At 37.4% G+C, this 20,425-nt stretch overlaps 1 protein-coding gene across 1 annotated transcript in view; it reads right to left on the bottom strand.

The window, feature by feature from the left end:
• Positions 1-7,605: 7,605 nt before the first annotated feature.
• LOC139733262 (ras and EF-hand domain-containing protein homolog) overlaps positions 7,606-20,425 on the bottom strand; it is a 34,256-nt gene continuing 21,436 nt past the window's right edge. The window contains exons 6-19 of the mRNA XM_071644101.1: positions 20,083-20,282; positions 19,313-19,381; positions 18,759-18,825; positions 18,015-18,103; positions 16,619-16,743; positions 15,557-15,604; positions 14,237-14,340; positions 13,257-13,487; positions 12,715-12,759; positions 11,415-11,553; positions 10,348-10,544; positions 9,835-9,954; positions 8,319-8,395; positions 7,606-7,708 (exon numbers count right to left, since the gene is read on the bottom strand). Of these exons, the coding sequence (XP_071500202.1) occupies positions 7,606-7,708; positions 8,319-8,395; positions 9,835-9,954; positions 10,348-10,544; positions 11,415-11,553; positions 12,715-12,759; positions 13,257-13,487; positions 14,237-14,340; positions 15,557-15,604; positions 16,619-16,743; positions 18,015-18,103; positions 18,759-18,825; positions 19,313-19,381; positions 20,083-20,282 (1,614 nt within the window). The remainder of the gene's footprint in view (positions 7,709-8,318; positions 8,396-9,834; positions 9,955-10,347; positions 10,545-11,414; positions 11,554-12,714; positions 12,760-13,256; positions 13,488-14,236; positions 14,341-15,556; positions 15,605-16,618; positions 16,744-18,014; positions 18,104-18,758; positions 18,826-19,312; positions 19,382-20,082; positions 20,283-20,425) is intronic.

Genomic DNA, 20,425 nt, shown 5'->3' with positions numbered 1-20,425 from the left:
CATTTAAGACAATGTATGGGCGATGTAAAAACAATTTGCGGTATTTCCTTTCATTTCATTTGGGCAAAATGGGAGACTAACAGATCCTTACCCACTCCCCCCCCCCCCCCAAAAAAAAAGAAGGAAATGTATTGGGAACGAATTGGAAACTGGAATCAAGTGGCATTTTACATTTCTTCTTCTTTTTCTGCAACATCTTCTTAATTCTCCTACTCCTCCTTTTCGTTGCCTGTATTTCTTCCCATCCTTCCCCTTTTTTCTTGTTTTACTTTTGAATGATAATGATAATAATAATAAGAGCAATAATAATAATGATAATGATAATAACAATAATAATAATAATGATAACAATAATAATGATAACAATAATAATAATAATAATAATAATAATAATTATAATAATAATTATTATTATTATTATATATATATATATATATATATATATATGAACTCAAATGATTTTTTTTTCTTTAGAAAATATTTCCTTAACTGTCAGCACTAGTATATAAAGAAATATATTTAGAAGAATCTACAGAAGCAGACGAGAAGGAAACTTAACCCTATATAAGAGAAGATAATTCATTTGTTTTTACGGCTACTTTAGAAGATTATTGCCACAATAAAATGTCCATAGATACATCGGGTACATGCAGCATGAGCAGCTGAATAACAACAGCACACAGGGCAATTGATGGCCTTGTCACCGTCCTTATACAGCATGCAGCCTTGTTTCAACGATGACAAGTAAGCAGATCTTTGATATTTTTAAAACAGATGAACAGCTATGATTGCTGGGTGCAGTGCAGAGGGCATTCGATTCATTTTGAAGCCTCTATTTATTATTCTCGGCACGACTTTGTACAGAAGAAACGTAAGGGGCGCCCGACGTTGTATGACTTCCCAAGAAGCCACCAGGCAGGCAAAAGACCCCACGTGACACGGTAGTCACGTGCTACACAAGCTGCGCTAATGTTGTATTATGCGCAGGCTTCTCGTGGTCATTGTCAATGTTTCGCAGAGCACCCCCCCCCCCCACCCCCCGCGCAAAAAAAAAAAAGGGAAGATACAAAACACCCTCCCCCGCAAAAAAAAAAAACCCAATGATATACGAAAACAAGCAAACAGACAAAGCAGCACTTCCGTCAAATAGAAAGGAGAGGAGAGAATACAAAACAACACGTCAATAACCAATTACACGATCTATGAAAAACAATCTGACAAACATACAATAGTTTGGAAGTTGTTATCTCATTTGTTTAGACAAAAATAATGACTAAATTCGTTTTTGTTTTCTTTTGTGCTATCTTTGTCAGCACCTCGGAAATAATTCGTATTATTTTAAGTTGCGTTTACAGGTCTGGGAGCAATGCCAATGTCATACGGATAAAAGCAGCGTTAAAATTGGGAAAAATGCGAGTTAGGTGCAATAAAAAGATGATTTTTTTCTTTTTTTTTTGGGGGGGGGAGGTGCAGTTACCATGACGACTGACCAATTTTCCAATTTTCATTATGTATTATTTTTTCGGGCACTTGCGACCTAAAAAGTGCGTATTATGTTTAGTTGGTGAATGCAGCTTATCATTGACTTGTTGGCATCATTCTTACACGGATAGTTTTGGGGTGCAATGTGAAATGGGTGATATTAAATGCACACTGACAGTATAAAGGATAATGAGGAAAATGGTGAAAGAAGGGAAAAGAAAGGGCAAAACTACAACAACAAAAAACAGAAGATGATAAAGCATGCATCAATGGGTAAAATAGATGCACACTTATTTTACACACTCGTCTAGAAACACACGGGGTCGATTTCCACACCAGACGAATTATACTTGCACAATAAAGTTTGAGTTTAACGCTATCCATTCTGCATAAGTTCCTCCCCACAGATATTAGCCCTGTTCTTAAAGTCAGTTTGTAAAAAGGGATGGGGATATTGGGAAGGGGAGTTGGGATTTGGTTTCACTTTTGCCTCCTCTAGGTAATAGGTGATACTCTCGGTACCAAAACCTGGGCAACACGTGTTGGCAAACGTATCCCCTTTCCTTCCCTCAAGGTGACAGGGATAGAGGATTGAAGTTAAAACGTGCACCGGTAGACAGAAAAATAAGAGTATAGACAGACATACATACATACAGACAGACAGACAGACAGACAGACAGACCATGGAGCTCCGTCGTCAGACAGACAGATAGAGAGGGAGAGAGCAATGGATAGAGAGAGAGAGAGAGAGAGAGAGAGAGAGAGAGAGATATGGAGAAAAAACAAACAGCAACTCATATATATTTCAGAAACGAAAAAAAAAAGATTATTCAAATGTCAATTGTAGTTTCTGTCAAAAAGTGAAAAGAAAAAAAATGCAAATATTTTTTTTTCTTTTTTTTTCTGTTCATTCGTAACCTCTAGACCCTGTATACGACTGGCAAATCCCCTTAACGCTATAGACTTTGTACACTATTAGTGCCCTATTTAACAGGGGAAGTTCTTTAAGGCCTTGTTAAAGGCTGACGATATTATTATATGCTGAGGAGTGTGTGTGCGCATGTGTGTGTTTGTGTTTGTGTTTGTGTGTATTTGTGTTTGTGTATGTGTGTGCGTGTGTGTGTGTGTGTGTGTGAGAGAGAGAGAGGGAGAGAGAGAGAGAGAGAGAGAGAGATGGAAGATGAACAACAGATGGAAAAGGAGACAAAGACAGAAGAAACAGATGATGCATTAAAGAATGACAGAAGGAATGGATATATCACTTGTTTTTTGACACGAAATATATTATGTATACTAGTGTTGAGATGCTTTCTACGCTAACACTGAGGTTTACAATCATGGACAATCGAAACAGTGACGCGTTATGTTACGGATGTTCGCGTTTATTGTATAAGACAATTTCCTTGTAATTGCACTTGTGGATGAAGAATCAACGTTGGTATCAAGTCACAGCTATATGAGTACAACGTGAAATTCTCAAATGGAACCAAACAGTCGGAGTAAGGAGGAATCTAACAGTGATACGTTCGAAAAACGACAACCTGATTTTCGTTCGATTAAAAGGCATTTGAGAAAATATAAGAACGCTCTTACTTCAGAACTCAACGTCTTGTTCTATCGTAACCCTAATATCACACAGAACAAAGTTGCCAGCTAATTCCCCTGAACACAGATTCAAAACAATTTTGACATAGTCGTGGAAGTCGAACATTTACCTCCTTTTCTGTAGTTTTCATTAAACTAAAATACTTAATACATCATTTAATTATCGGAAGACTCCATACAAAGTACCTTTTTGAATGTGAAGACAGTGGTACAACATAGTAAGTATACAACATAGGAAAGATCACAATATTCGCATTAGTGGCACATCGGCTACAAAGTCAATTGCAAGCAACACGTACCGTATCAAAATGGCGAGGAATCAAAATGTTGGGCTTATCAACAAAATAAAGGAAATATTTACAGTCAATCCCTCAACATCGACATGTTTATAATCTGAATTAGCAAGAAACTACAATGAACAGACAAAAATGTAGCAAAAAAAAATAAAAACAAAAACAAACAGGTCTTCCGGACACAAATAGTCCACGGACACGTTGTGTCGACACGCAGTTTGAATTAAGGAAGACCGTTTGAAAGACAGTATTGCAGGAAAGGCCGTAACAGCAGCGTGATGTGAGACCATGTGAAGAAGCATGGAGGAAAGACAGGGTGCTTCTTAAATGGAGAGAACGAGCGGCAATGAACTATTATTTTTATCTTCTTGATTCTATACTCACGCAATTGCCAGTGAGAGACAGCTATTATTGCAAATGTCAAGAACGAATTTTAATGTCTACTTTCACGTGTCGATGACATTTTGTTTGGTATATGTATTGTATATATAGCAGGAGGTGACCTTTATCAGCATTGCTGTTGGCAGACAATATCAATGATTTTATCCTGAAATATTTTGCCCTCATCATGAAGCCAAATATAGGAATAACAACATGAACAACAATATGAAAGCACAAAGATATGGCTGTGATACGTTGAGAATAAAATCACCGAGCGATATATCCCTGACATTAAAAGTGTTTAATGAGTACAATAAAACTAAACGTTTTAAAGCATGGAAGTGGCGCACTGTACTAGTACTACGGGTTTTTTTTTTTCCCACACACATGTATGGTTTCTAATCTATCCTTTCGGCAACACAAAACATCGACATTCCTATCACTTTTTTTGTCTTAACTGAACAATATACGTATTGCACTGATTTCGTCTTCATTCTGTACACTCTTCAAATATACATACCATATTTACATAATATTTACATAATATGATGGGAATTATTTCTCATCTATCGCACACTGCTCCAGCAAATGTAAAACCCTCAACGAAATATGCACGATTTAAAGACACTCACTGGCTCTCATAAATCCTTTTTTTTTATATCTTGCCCATATCAAAATGTCTCGATAACCAGGAATAATATACGCTGTCTAAAACAAACTCGGATTCTTAGCATCACGTTTCATATCCACGACTCTAAGAGATGTGGGGTGTTTCTCGGCTAAGAGCTCTGGGGCCTACTTAGGCGCAGAAGTCGCTTGTCATCCGTACTAAGTCGCATCTGTCATAGCTCCATGTATTATTTATGACAAAGTGTGCCCGTGTGTGCACACATCTTGTGTACGAAGCGGTGTTTATATGAAACCAGACAAAATTTAAACTAAGCAAAGATATCGTTCTTACAAAACGCATGCCTACATTTTTTTCCCTGCTCAAGTACATGCCACGACGCAATGTCATACAGACTCTGCAAGTAATTCTAGAAAGCTAATAACTTATACAGTGCGATTAACAATAAATGTAATCGTCCCATGGCTTAGCGGAGGAAATGTAAGTTAGTTACTTTTGCTATCAAAATAATAAAAGTTACCAATACCTTCGATTGGTGTCATTTTTTTTAGAGGAATTCAGCTTTCTAAGAAAAGAGAACAATGACAATATTTATTGAGCTCTAGCCCTCTTTCTTAATCAATCTTGGTGTCGCATTTTATCTGCATCTCTACCTCTGAAATTAACATCAGATTCAGAACAGGAAACAAACAAACAAACAAACAAACAAACAAACAAACGAACACAAAGCCCAATCAATATTTGCTATCAGTAGGAAGTCAGATAAACATTATACCAGACTGTATAGTCTTAATCCAAGACGTAGACATCATAAAGCGCGATACTGCCACATTCAGCTTTTTATAGTCATGTTCCTCGAAGTATCAGCTTGCCAGAAAGCTCGCAATACGTTTATCAGGAGACTAGCCGATAGCTTTTCTACTTTCTCGCGATAGAGCGGCTCATTTTATATTCCTGCACGGAGTCACGGAAACAAATAGACCATACTTACTTTGAGAGAAATACAAAAACAGAACATCAATGCCATTGTACTACAAAGAGCAAAACACTATGAGATATTAAATACAATCAACCCAACGAAGAAAATCCCATTTGGCTAGAAAAACCATTAAAACCATTTTATAATGTTGACGAATATTCAATCGTATTTACATTCACATGATAAGGCACGTTGGTGTTACCAGTCTTTAAGAGTATTAAAGGAACCCGTCGGCATTTCCAGAAGAAAAAAACCGATAAACTAAATATAAATGAAACAATAGAAATCGTAAGACCCACGTGAGCATGTTAAAAACATAGCCTCAAGTAGTAAACGCAATATCTCGAGAACGTGTACTACCCACAGCATTAAAAACTTGTGAAAAGTTTCGATCGTAGGTGAAAAACAAACACACAGATGGTATAAAATAAGTCTTAGTAATTCATCGCTCCTTGACAACGGTAAACAAAGAATATCTCACTTAAATGCGAAGACAGGAAAATACTTACCCTGATCTGAACTCACACACAAAAAGTGCAATAAAGAGTATCTATAATGTCAGCTTTCACATTCCGCGCTGCAGTAATGACAAATAATCATAGAAATCACGACACACAATGCAGTGCATGTATCGACAGTTCATCGCATCAATGCTGGAAGACTTTCATTCTTAAACTTTACTATGTAACGGACAGTGTGTAGTCATTGTTGTTATCATGATTAGGACTGTGATGGTTGTTATAGTTTCTATAATTACGATTGTTTTCCGTCTCTAGTAATCATTCTTAATATTATCATATTTCTGTGTGATGACACAGTATGCCTCATGTTTCGAGAAAAAAAAAATCTTGTGTCAAAATACGGAATTTAATACTTCACTCGCGTGTTTATTCCTTTTTTCATTGACTGCATGAAAATGAAGAGTTTGTTCGCAAAAACCGATAAGTCCATTTTTGAAGATTTTGAGGTACGGTCTCTGTCATAAAGTACAAAATAATACCTTTTAAATGCTATATTGGTCACTGCATGTAAAGGTACATTTTTGAAGTTATGGTCAAATAAGCAAAAATGTTCTTATTATTCTCTTTATTTTTCTTGACCTTTAATCGCAAATATCTCCATTTGGCAAATATGGACTTACCGGTTTTTGCGAACAAACTCTTCTTATATTAATCAGATGCAATCTTGACTGGCTTGTATTCAAACTTAATAAAATTAGCACTGGAATCGTAGAACACGCGATTCAATGTAATAATATAACATTTCAATTCTTCCGTAGTTATCAGGGTTAATAGAGTATATCGGTTATTTTCAATATTCATGTGCGATTATATGTTAGAATATACGTTATTCACTATTCTCAAATTGGAATGCTTTAGAAATGTATTGAATGTACGTTAAGCATATTGCACTGTACGTTTTTGCAAGGTTTTGATGACTTCTACTACATTATACTATCGAGAAAAGATATGGAAATAATTAATTTTGATATAAGTTTTAAAAGAGTGCTATAGCACCCCGGTACAGCACGAGAAAAAAGCAAATGTCCGTTCCATTACTGTCGTGTATTAGCTAGTCATTTCAATCTCATACAAGGCACCGTCGTTATGAACTGATTAATACTTGTTTGAAATGGCAAGGGGGCAAAGTGAAGACGTATACAATAACTATAGTGTTAGCAGTGATGTCATGAGTAAGAATCATGTTGTAATTAGGACCTACATTATTTCTCCTTTTCTCTCTGAAAAACAAACAAACAATCAAATAGATAGAAAATATATTTTTACGCATGAAACAAATAAAAATTATTCCATCTTTGCAGTAAAAATATCCAAGGCATAAAGGGCATTCATTATTGCTTAAGTATTTCATTAAGTACACCAATTATGTAAAAAGGCACTGGTCGTCGTTAAGTACTGTATAATTCCAGTAGGATTTCTACGTCGTATCAACTTGAAGATCTTGAAAACAGTTAGGCAACGTGGTATTCACACAAATCAAGGCACAAGTATAGTAATTTCTTGATCATTTCCAAAGTATTCACAAAATTGTACTTGTTTGGAAGACGAGACACATTGACAATAATTGGCGGTACGAAAAAGGTGCAACTTCATGGACTCCTTCCCCAGCATTCCCATCTGATGGTATGTGAAGTGAAATGCCTCGTCCGTGACAGAGCACGTTACGGCGTAACTTTGAGTATGCATGGAATCCGACTAGACGACTGGGTGGGGAGTCTAGAAATCGCAGCATCCCGTATCCTTCTTCTTGCCCGGGGTTTCCGTGTTCAGAGTCATCCCACTGGAGCCAACTTCCAAGTCCTCTCGCTTGTGGAGTTGCCTGTGGAGTGAGATCAACAGTGATACAGTGCACTCTCGTTATAACGAACACGGCTATAACGAAATTCCGGTTACAACGAAGTAAAAATTCAGACCGCAACATCATCCGCTCTATGTGTATATTTTTATTGCTTATTTGTTTGATAGGTTATAACGAAACTTCGTTATAACGAAAGAAAACTGCCGGTCCCGAGGACTTCGTTTCATCGGGAGTCCACTGTCGATGCGATTCGAAACAGCGCATCATTATGTATGGGACATGGTGGGGGGGGGGGGGGGGAATATCCAAGGATGTAATTTCCCCAACAACGTGGAGCACGCAATGAGTTATTAATGGCAAATCCAAATTTGCTGATCATAGCTGAAGTGAACAATACCTCATGTCACTATCCAAGACCTGGTAACAGCCCACCCCAATCTGTGCTTGTGTGCAATCTTGACATCAATGTCAACTAGTTATGTTGCATTCACTCTTGTTTGTCTGCGCGTAGTTGTGTGTATTATAATGTGTGCGTTTAGGGGGAAATCATTTTTGTTTTATTGGTGAGGGTGTTGAAGATGACAGCCGAAATGGTAACAAACAACTCTCTTGTTTGTCCTTTGTTTCTCACCTTGTCAACTCAATGACTGCATCTTCGATGTTTGAGCCATCCTTGGCGCTGGTTTCAATAAATAGAGCGTTGAAGGACTGAAAGAGAAGAATGAACGAAAAGAAGACAACTGTTTTAACGAGAAAACACAGTATTCATCATTGAATGTATTCCTATAAGTTACTTTCTAATAATATTGTGTGTGGTAACACTGTGTATTGTGGTCCATCTCGGCTAACAAATTAACTCAACAAGAGTGCATTGTGACTGATTTTGAAACGAACAATTGATAGACCTTCCAATTCTGCTGCATATGGATAGGAGGAGAGAAATTACTTCCAAGCAGTTCAACTAAAAAATACTTCATTATTATACACTACTTTTTATTGTGTTTTTACTACTGTCTGTTTCTGTTTTGTTTTGTTTGTTTTTGTAATGTTTTGAGTGTTACGGCATTGGCCTCAAACGACTCCGTTCTAATAATAAAATTGCTAGTTTTGGGGGTTTTGTGTGTTTTCCCTGTTGCAGCCGCTGTTAATTAAAGAACTTTGTTTTGAAAAGAAACCATGCATGTTCACATCGTATTTTTATTTTTGAAGAATAAGAATAGACACTACATGAACCTAACTTGGGGATAGCGAATAGTTGATGAAATCTCATCATGTGTAACAGCCAGTGTTAGTTGGAAAATTTCCGCCACGAAGAAACCATACATCATTTTCTTTACATTGTATATTTTACGATTTCTTTCATTTTTTAAGAGGAATATTGACATTGACGAAGCCGTAAATAGCAGATCATTGAATTCTTCTTTTCTAATTCTAAAAACACCTGGAGTTAATTGGAATTCTGCGCCTTGAAAGGAAACCATACAACGTTTTCCTTCACTTCTGTGTTATTCTTGTTTAAAAGAAGACGAATGATACTAAATAAAACTGTCCTGCAAGTTTCGAACTACTGAGTATTGTAAAAAAATATAATCATGTCCTCAGTTGATATCACTGGTTGTAATGATTCCACATTTTCTCAGCTGAACAAAAGTGTTTTGTTAAAACACGGTATAAATGAGGAGTTTATTTGCAAAAGGGGCTATAACCGCTTTTAGTACTTTAGAGAAAAACTGGTTTGTTTGTGAGAATTTGTACACAAGTGTATGGAGAATCAAAATCTAATTTTGCGATAATTTCTATTCAAATGGTTGTCTGGAGTTGAAATTTTCACTGTAACTAACTCAAATGAAATTCTGTGCAGTGATGCTAATAACTCAATTTTCATCAAAAATGGATCTAACCCCTTTTGCAAATGAGCTCTTCAAATACAAAGAAACAAGCAAGCAAGAACACAAAGAATGAAAGAAACACACATTTAAAACAGTATTTACAATGAAACACAGCAATCTACACAATAACCTCATTAACTTGAACATGGGAATAACGAGACGTCATGATATTTAGATGTGGTGGGGTCGTGATCTATTTTCCTTTTTTTTCTGTCTTTCTTTATCTCATAAATCGAGGAAAGCGTTTTGGTTTCTTACGGTGGCAAGTCGCTGCCCGTCCTCCGTCCGCACACAACGCACGCCTTCAGCGGCGGCTGCCGGTCTAGCATCCACCTTGTTGGCACAGATCATTACGGGCACGGGCTTGTGTGCGCTATCCTGTGTTCAAAAGTAAGAATTGGTGATATAAAAGTGTGAAAGATCTTGCGGTGCAATTAGAGGCTGATGATAACTAAATAAGGATGAGTATTTATAAGGGCGTGTAGCATAAACGTAGTTTAGAAGATATAGCCCATATTGTGATTCCCAGATGTTGTACAAAATAAGAATCTAGTGTATTCAAGAACTATATTGTATTATATTCATAAAACCCTTTACCATCCATTTCATATAAACACCGCCTCTTACACAAAATATTTATGAGAACAATTTTTACTTTGACTATACCATAATATTTTCTAATTTCTGATGGGAGCAGCGAATTCACCCATGATGTGGAGGAGATATTTGTCCTTAAGTTTTTAATAAAAGGCAGGAAGCAGCGTAATTTACCTCTATAGCTTCGATCCAGTCGCGCACGTTGATGAAAGAGCGCTCGAACGTGCAGTCATAGAGCAGCAGCACGCCGTCCGCGCGCCGGAAGTACGACTTGGCGATGCTCCGGAAGCGCTCCTGCCCGGCCGTGTCCCAGAGCTGCAGTGACGTCACTCGGTCGTCAATGTTGATCGTCTTCATCTGGAAATCCACGCCTGGTTTAATAACAAAAGTGCAATAACACTTGAAAGTGACTTACTTTTTAAAATCAGATAAACGTCCTTCGCACTTGACTTTTTAAACTTTTTTTTTTTTTTAAAGAAGCATCAAAATATTTCACACAAAAAAATCCCAGTATCTAAATCAGTTTAAAGTCAATTTTACCAAGTGCCACAGAACCATGCAAGATGGTTCATGTAGTGATGATCATGGACTTGAACCAGAGGGGTGAAGATTAGAAGCCAGTGTTTGTTTGTTTGTTTGTTTGTTTGTTTTTTTTGTGTTTTTTGTGTGTGTGTCCGGTGAGCCACAGCAGTTCCTACACATGGACAAAACTTTAACATTCTTGCTTCTGATGTTGTTTTTCATTAAAAATTTGTTTTACATTTACAATTTGGAGTTCATAAGAACCTTGTATCAAGCTTCAGTTCAACGCTTTCCTTTCTTTGTAGATTTATCTTTGACAAACTGGAAATGTATATTCAATAACTCTAGGGCTTATTCACGTGAAGAGAAGTTAAGGAAAGTTGTCAAAGTGGATGGAATTTCCATTTTTATTCTTCTTTCGGATTTGCAGGATAATCGGATATTGAGAAAAAATCACTACTGTTACATCAAGTATTGATTTACTCTCAGATACAAAATAATAAAAACAGCGTGTTGTCTATATAACAGTCAGTATTTGCTGGTCTGTAGTCCTAGTCGCACACACCCAGCATGGGCCTTAGGTTGCTAAAAAAAAAAGACGCCTTTCACACATAAATAAACATGATCACACACAATGTCATTTACACACAACATCATAGCATTGCTTATTTTGTCGCTACTAACATCCTAAAACTGCCTGTAGTTCCAGCAATACTCACCCAGCGTGGAGTTGAGGTTGTTATGGAAGACACCTTTACACAGTCTCATGATAAAGCTCGACTTGCCAACAGCGGCGTCTCCCGCCAGCACGATCTTGTACATTCGCTCGGGCTGCTGCGGGGGCGTTGGGGACAGAGGCTATGGGAGGAAGATCGGAAGGTTAACGCGTAATGAGAAATGTAAAATCGACATATTACTTTTTTTTTCTAGTGCCAAAACAAGTCGCAATCCTTTTCCCTTCTATCTTTATTTTCCCTTCCTTTTTGACTGTAAGAAGTTCCAATTTTCGCTAAGATATCCTGTAATATTGTTGATATATTTGTATGATTTCTAAAAATGAATTACATCAGCCCTAAGTTGCTGATCATCTATTTCTTCTCCTGATACCTGTACACAGAATTATGAAGAGTTGGAATGAGTTTACAAGTTACATTTGAAGGGAACTAAGCTGAACGTCTGTTAGTGGAATAACCTCTCTTACAGTAATTTGTCAATTTTTGTGGCAATGAAGTATCAATACAAGTGAATTCCTTAGGTTAATTGGCTTCTTGGAAAGAGGCCGGGAAAAAAAAAATGTTTTTCAAAACTTTTCACGGCATTTGCAAAAGGTATCATGTAAATAGCATTGGTCCCGAGTTACTCAATGGAACAAGATTACACAAGATATAATTCGTTATTTGCGCTAAAACATTCAATCAATGAAATGTCGGAAAGAGGATTAAAAGAAGTTATCTCAAGTTGATAATGTTTGAGAGTTAATGGTGTACTTCCTCTTCAACAGGTTTCAGCAGAAGTATGCATTCAAAATCAATCCTACAAGTCAGATGCATACAAAATTGTATTCATTATTATTAAATTAAAACAAACAGAACAGTAAAAAAAAACTACACAGACACCTGCTTGGTATATATGGCTCCAGATTAAATTCAAATTGTCAGTAAACGTTTCATTAGCAAGGTCTCAACGAATGATAAATAAAGGATGTTATCTATATAATAAGTTTTAAATGCTTAGCTTGAAAGACAGCAAACAAAATGTTATGGTTTCTCGGATTGTTAAGAAGAAAGAAAATTAACAGCAAATTTCATTTCGTTTTGGTTTAATGAACTCACATAAAGATGAATTTATGTTATCAAACAAACAGGTAAAAATTATAATCCTTATGTTCTATACTAAAGGGACAATGCTACAGTAATAGATCACGGAAATGTAAGTCTAAACTGTTCTAAAGTTGGAAAGCACACCAAAGAAGTTAATATGTTACATCGCCGTAGCGGAAAAAAAATCAAAGTGTCGTACCTCATTTTCAAAGTAATCCAATAGATTATGAAGATATGGCGCAAACTTGCCACAATATGGATAAAATCGACAGAAAGATGCTTTAACAGCGCAATTGTGTATGAGTAATCATGGGCAGTTTGTTTGTAGCAGACATGCATCGATGACAAAAAGGCGTTCATTCAAAGAATGCAAAAGCAAGAAATGTTGATGTCGAGAGTGCACTACAACGACTGATATCATTTTGCATAATATGGGAATCAAGAGCGACCTTTATTGTGTAAAAGGCTTCTTCTTCTTCTTCTTCTTCTTCTTCTTCTTCTTATTGTCATTAATACACATCATGGATTTACTGTAAATTGTTTTGAATAACTACATATCGATATAACTATGAATATGTTTCTGATCATTGCTGTGGTATGTATCTCTTTCACTGGATTGTTCGTACGTACTATTTAGCTTTAAAAGGGAAACCCTTGAAAAAACAGTGAAATAAATCTCAGTAAATCAAGAGTTATTCCCACACCACAGGTAAGGATAGACAGGCGGATTGTGGATTTTACCTTTTGGGGCAGCTGGGGCAGTGTTCGCTTCCTACTCGTGGTACTCGAACGCGGCGAACTTCCCCTGGACACTCCGTGGGAGTCGCTGATTGGTTCGTTGTAAGGTGACGTAATCACGGGCATGCCCGACGCTGGCCTGCCATTGGCGGGGAGCTGAGATGACGTAGCTGCTGCGTGTTGTGTGTGAACCTGGGCGGAGGTCTGTCGCTGCGCTTGAAGAAGTTCTTGCTTCTAAACATTGTGAAAGGATTTTGCGGAAGTGATTAGTTGAATAATAGATGCATGCATGTATCTTGAAAACAAGAGTATACACTTATCTATCGATATCTTGGAATGAAATTGTGGTCGGGAACCAACAGCATCTGGGAGTTCCGATTCTCAAGCAGACCATATACAACTAAAATCTTTGGCATGAACTTCACCACAGGACAACCGCCTTACTACACACACGAACACACACACACACACACACACACACACACACACACTCATACCTTTAAGTCTTAGAATAAAGAATGGGAAGAGAATGTTGAAGGGCAAATATCTTGCCACAGATTCATTTCGGTCCATCTAAATACACAGCTACGTTCTTCGGAAGTAATATTTTTTTAAACCATATTTTGCGATCGTAAGATGCAGTTTGACAGTAACATCATGGAGAAATTTTATACGATGTTTAGGAATTTCACCCCTTGAAGTCCACCCCTCCGGACCCCCCCCCCCCCACCCCCCAAAAAGGGAAGAATATATGACACGAGAAAGAACAAAACAAAGAGCGAAACAGAAAAAAAAAATGACGTAGTTCAAAGAACTCACAAAGACCTACATCACTGCATATGGATTGAATTGCGATATTTCGAATAAGGTTGAAAAATAACGACATATCTAAGGGAATCCGAATGGTCACTTGGGCATAGTTCTGGACTTAATCAATTAGGTGTACAGTTGGTTGCTATGCATTAGCGCCAGCTGTTACGTACCATTGAGACTGCAATTTCCTCCCTGAGTGGGGGCGCCCTTCTAATATCTTCTTCGGTTTCCGAGTCCAGTTCGTTGGGGTCCCGAAGAGTCGAGTTTCCCGAATCTAATCGAAAAAGTGAGCAAAAAGTGATGCTACTTTAGAAGGAGTGAGCAAACACGGTAGATATCATCAAGCGGTGCAGAACTGGGAAATGTGAAATGATTTTCACTGCAAAATTCACACACAGCCATTAACCGATCATAATATCTGTGCAAGGGATGTTGGACAGTGTGTACAAGGCAATGAGATTTTCTGTATCATTCGGCACTAAAAACACACAGTGTGTTAAGAAGGTCACAGAATAGACAACTTAATGTCACTTAGGAACAGCATACTCAAGTTAGATTGGTGACGTGGTGACAATTTTACTCTAGAATATACTACGTGGTGTTATTTCAAAGAAACATCAATAGAAGCATTATACCCCATATGTAGATGAAATCAAACATTGTCGCCCTATCCATGTTTACTTTTCATTCAGAGCGAGGGTTTTATTTGTTTTATTTGTTTTATTTGTTTCTCTGTTATCACTTGTATTGTTTTGCAAATGCGGAATAAATAATAACAATAATAATACAGTGTAATAATAATAATAAAGAGGTCTTGCTCGCTTTAAAAACGTTATTTGTTTGTTTGATATTGTTTGTTTCTTACATAATAGAGCGCTATACTCAGATGTCTAGAGAAGCCGGAGCAACGAACACACGTGAATGAATGTGTGTGTGTGTGTGTGGGGGGGGGGGTGGGGGTGGGGGGGGGGAGTGGGGAAATCTTGAGGTCCATTTGCCCTGCAGCAATATATATTGGAATCAGAAATAGCTCAAAGAGTCATCCTGACAATGACTAAACTTCTAACATGGTAAATGTTTCGTGGCTGTCTGACAATGAAAGCAGTCATACACATCAAAACAATCCAATCTCCATGACGATGTTACATTGCATTAATGTGACAAAACGGTGACCAAAACGCCCACACAATCTCATAATCCAAACATGCCAAGAAACCACAAACATACACAATGCGCCAACACTCAACACTGCATTTAATTGCACGCACTGGCAGTCACAGTCAAACAATCGCCCACACAACTTTTCAACGGCCGATATTTGTCGTGCTTATCTTGCACATCAAGTGCCGGTAGCCGGGATGCTCGTGGATCAACTTAATACGACAATACACTAGAATCGTTAAATTATCAAAAATCACGTCACTCATAACTGAATCACAGCAATCTTTGGCTCCTTTGAATAACACTTTGATCTCTGACTAAATCCTTACCAAGGAACTCCTCCAGAAGTTTTCTGGCGCCTGGATGAGAAATGTAAACTTTTCCGTGATAATTTCGAAAAAAGTGAGATACAAATTAGGTTGTTTAAAAAAAAAAACAAAACAAAACATTAAACTCGATAGGCAAGCAGTATGCCTGTTGATGTACCTGCATGGTTGGTCTTATGGTTGGAGTGTTCTCTTGTGGTTCAATGATGGTTCTATAATATTCGTTCGCTGATGTTTCACCACTGACAGTTGACTGGTTCTTCTCAAACCGTACTTAGTTGATCCTTTGATGGTTTTCTAACCGTTCTCTCATGGGTTTCTATTGGTTCTATCAGGATTCGGTCTTGGCTCTAGTTCATCTTTATTGGTGTTTTGAAAATTGTCTACTGGCTCTTTGATTAAGTTGTTTTTCAGGTGGTTCTCTGATGGATCTCTGATAGTTCTTTATTGGTTATTTAATGTTTTTTATTGATTGTCAAGTGGCTCTTCATTGGTTCTCTTGGTTCTCTAAAGGTCCTTCATTGGTTATTTAATGGCTCTCTATTGGTTCACTGATGGCCCTTCATTGATTCTCTATTTTTTTTCGAATCTCGAATGATTCTCTATTGGTCCTCGGATGGTTCTGTGGTGGTTCTCAAGATGGTTCTTTATAAGTTCTTTAATGGTTCTGTGGTGGTTCTCAAGATGGTTCTTTATAAGTTCTTTAATGGTTCTCTGACGGTTCTTTATTGGTTCTCTAATCTGGTTCTCTAGTGATTTTCTGATGGTTTTTCATTAGTTCTCTAATAGTTCTCTATCAATTCTCAGGAACAGTAAGTGTTATTTTAATGTTTCTCTGATAGTTCTCTATTGGTTTTCTATGGTTCTTTATTGTTTCTGTGGTGGTTCTCTATTGGTTCCGTGATGGTTCTCTGCTGGCTATCTACCGAGTTACTGCAGATTCTCTGATTTTCTACTTCTCTACTTCATTCTCTGCTACCTCTTTCACCATTCTTTCTTTCCGCTACCTGACCAACTAAAGTCACTTGAAACAAATCTTTTTTTTTTTCCGCCGTGTATACGTACCTCCGTCGTCGGGATAGTTGTCGCCGTCAGCCGTGGGGTAGACAAACTGCCTTCTGCCCCCGGACACCTGCATCTCCGTCCCGTCGTACGATCCTTGGCGAACGAAGGCTTTCCGCCTTCTCGATCTATTAACATTGATGGTGTGATAGGAGAAAGAGACCTGAACTATAACCTATCTTAAGAAAATACGACAAACAATGTTTTCCGTCATTCGGTCTCATGTTATCCATTAGCCTATCCAGTTGCTTGGACCTATAGTCTAATACAATTTTCTCACTTTTTTTTTTAAAAATAATACATTTTATTCAGCGTTTCTCAAAGCACAAGACAATGTAAGAATGGATGAATCGATACAAAATGAAATCAAAGTAATAATAAGAAAAATCAGCTAATAAAAAGAAAAAACAACAACAACAACGAAGAAACGAATTACAGCTGTAACTTAAAGGGATAGCACAGTATTGGTGGAGATGAGAATTGGGCTTTTAACTTTTTGCGAGATACCAAGAAAACACTTATGATATAGTACAGACATACCATTTTAAGAGGAATTCAAAGTTTATTTGATGAAAATCGGGTTTGGAATGAATGAAACATCCAAAAACAAAGTAAAACAAAGCGATTGTAATAAAGTGTGGGTCCCACACTTTATTAGAATCGCTCTTTTTTTATATCTCAGCCATTTCAAAACCAATTTTCATCAAATAAACGTTGAATTCCTCATAGAATTGCATGCTCTTTCATATTTCAAAAGAGATTTCTCATTATCTCACCAAAAAAATGTTAGAAACCTGAAATTAGTCTCAACCAAAACTGTACGATCCCTTTAATAGGAAATTAGTCAATCCAGCATAATTGACCTACGATGAAATTGTCTCTTGATAGCAACAAACCAGAGTTTACCTCATCCTATCTATACACATGCCATTGCGTTAAAAGCTCCATTATTTTGTATGCCATTAGTACCGAGTGACACCGAAAACATCCACAATCCCAGGCAGAAAAGGGATGAATGGAGAAGCAAGGTGATATATCTGTTCTATTGAAATCGAAATAATAAATGCATATTGTTTCCTCACTTTACATCAAATATATAAAGATAATTACTTGACTTAAAAACAGAAAAAAAATGTAGACAGAAAAAAATATAATACAAAAGGACAGAAATATCACACGCTATTCTAAATACAAAACGAAAAAGATGAGAAATTGAATGACAACGGAAAAGTGAGGAGTCAAAATTGAAGAGGAAGAGGAAATTTAACAGAGGTGAAGAAAATGAAAAAGAACAGAGAACATCAAATGAGAAAATACTGTAGTTAGAACGGGAAAGTATAACGCTACTGTATGTGTGTGTGAGAGAGAAGAGAGAGATGAAAAACAAAGAGAAACATACGATTCCGCAGAGAAAGCCTCGTCCATGTAATCATTCATGTAGGACGCTGAGCTAAGGAGACGCGTTGTACGAGGAGACATCCTCGACGACTGGAAAAGAGAGTAATGCGGTAATAATTAATATTCATGACAATCATTGTTTAAGCATGAATTCACACCAACACTTGCTAGGATTCAATGGGTTTTTTCTCTTTTATCGTAGCAGGCGCTGTGTATAACCTTAAATGACTGTTAGTATCATCGATAGCCGTCATTTTCATGTTGCAACAAGGATCTTATATCGACTACAGTTCGCTTAATCCTGCACAACATAAAGTAACATGGACAGGAATATGAGCAATAAAGTAAATGAAGGAATGACAGAAAAAGAAAACACATAATAAAGAAATAAGAATTAAATTACATTAGATCAAGAGAAAATAAACCCAACAACAAATCAGATACAACGAGTCGTGATACAAATGTATCTGTTATCTATAATTTCTAGATAACATGTAACAGAACGCTATAGACTCCATGATTTTACTTTTCTGCATTTGTCAATGAAATCTAGTTTAGCCTTCGTCCCAAATTTAACCATACACTGAATTCTGAAATCCCCATAGACTTAATACAAAGACCACCAGGTTCCCGTACGGAGCGGGTTAAGGCGAGACAACGTGCCCCCCCCCCCCCCCCCCCCCAAAAAAAAGAATGGTTCTATAAACCCTAAGGTGTAATTGCATTAATAAGCCATGCAGCTCACCCTCGACGCAGTGTCCAGTGCCGCCCGGAGATCGTCATTTGTGTCCTGTAGCTTCTTGTTGGCTTCGCTGCGTAGAAATAGAAATACCAAAGTCAGCATTCTATGCGTAGGATCAATTGACAGTTGTTGGATACAGAATAACAATTAAAACAGTCAATATAAATGAATAGGGGTATGTTTTCTCTCTATAGTAACCAAGCCCACCTCCCCCTTCAAGCCATCTCACACTAGAAGTATAACATTTAAAAAAAAAAGAAAGAGAATAAAGATTACAGCAACAAAAACAAATACTAGTATATTATGGTTAATACAGTACACTGCACTTACGATTAATTTCCCAGTCAAAAAGAATGCCGGTCGACAGTTTCTGAAGGAAATCAAGTGTTGAGATAAAGTCCCATTCAAACATAGGATCAACGATCCGTAAACTATAACAGACTGGCCTCATATCCACTTCAACCATACAAATTAGACTTGAGCACAACTTAACATCTGTCCCAACGTGATATTGTATGAAAAACAAACAAACATAGTGGTGACCACAGACTACTCACTGAAGGAGCTGGATCTGTCTCGACATCTTGTCCTGTTCACTGATGTATTCCTGGATTACATCCCGATTACTGCAGTGGGAAATTGGGACAAAAATCGGAATGATCAAAACATTTTTGCTACAAACCATTTCGACAAAGACCTCAGGGAAATACAGTAAAGACACAGTAGAGGAAACATCTGATTCGAGACCGAAGTAGAACGCCCCTGCGAAGTCTGAAGAAGTCTCAAAGGACTCTCAAGCCATATATATATATATATATATATATATATATATATATATATATATATATATATTTTTTTTTTGATAGCATGATGTATGTACACCAATTTGGATTTACCAAGAGGAGTTCCGAAGGTGGCAACTTTTCAGTGCCTTTCAAAGGTAGAAGACCATAACTTCGGAGACTAGAAATATTACACAATACAGAATTGTTGCATCGTATTTACGACGAAAAAAAAAAGTAGTGATCATGAGAAACACGGTCACTTCTGACCAAGAAGCTAGGAAATTGTGCATTTTACGAGGATTTTAGGAACTGGTGGTGTCTTGAAAATCTTGATCATACCCGAGGCGCAAAAAGCTGGATGTGAAAAAAAAAATGTCGTAAAGAAACCTGTTGCCATTTCATAATTCAATACACTGGATTTGTAATGTATTGCCAGCAAGCAAGTGCTCCCTGAATAACTTCACAAAAACCAACAGTAACACGATCACGTGAGCACACAAAAACAACAGTAAGACAGTGAGAGATTAAGGAGATCAACTCACTTTGTGATGAAGCCGAGCTGGTCATCGTAGTCGCTCTTGAGGGTGACGAGCTCGCTGCGTGAGAGGGCAAGGTTGGTCTGGGCCTCGGTCAGACTGCTTCGGAGGGTCCTGTTCTCGCCCCTTATCTGCTCCATGTCCTTCTTCATGCTATGGAGGAGGTCCTCCCGGGGTCTCTCCTTGCTGACCACTCGGTCTTCCGCCTGGCCAGATGATATTAAGTGGTATGGTGCTTAGACGAAGCATTTCAGGCGAGTCAAAGAGACTACTGCGTTGCGTATATGCAGATTATATACTATTCATTTGCTAGGAGTTTTTTTTTCTTTTTTGTGTATTATAAAGAGAA

Source organism: Diadema antillarum, unplaced genomic scaffold, assembly GCF_040938485.1.
Source record: "Diadema antillarum isolate AM-2024a unplaced genomic scaffold, OU_Dant_1.0 seq00000466_RagTag, whole genome shotgun sequence".
Classification (NCBI taxonomy): domain Eukaryota; kingdom Metazoa; phylum Echinodermata; class Echinoidea; order Diadematoida; family Diadematidae; genus Diadema; species Diadema antillarum.
This window is presented reverse-complemented; position numbering and strand designations above follow the sequence as displayed.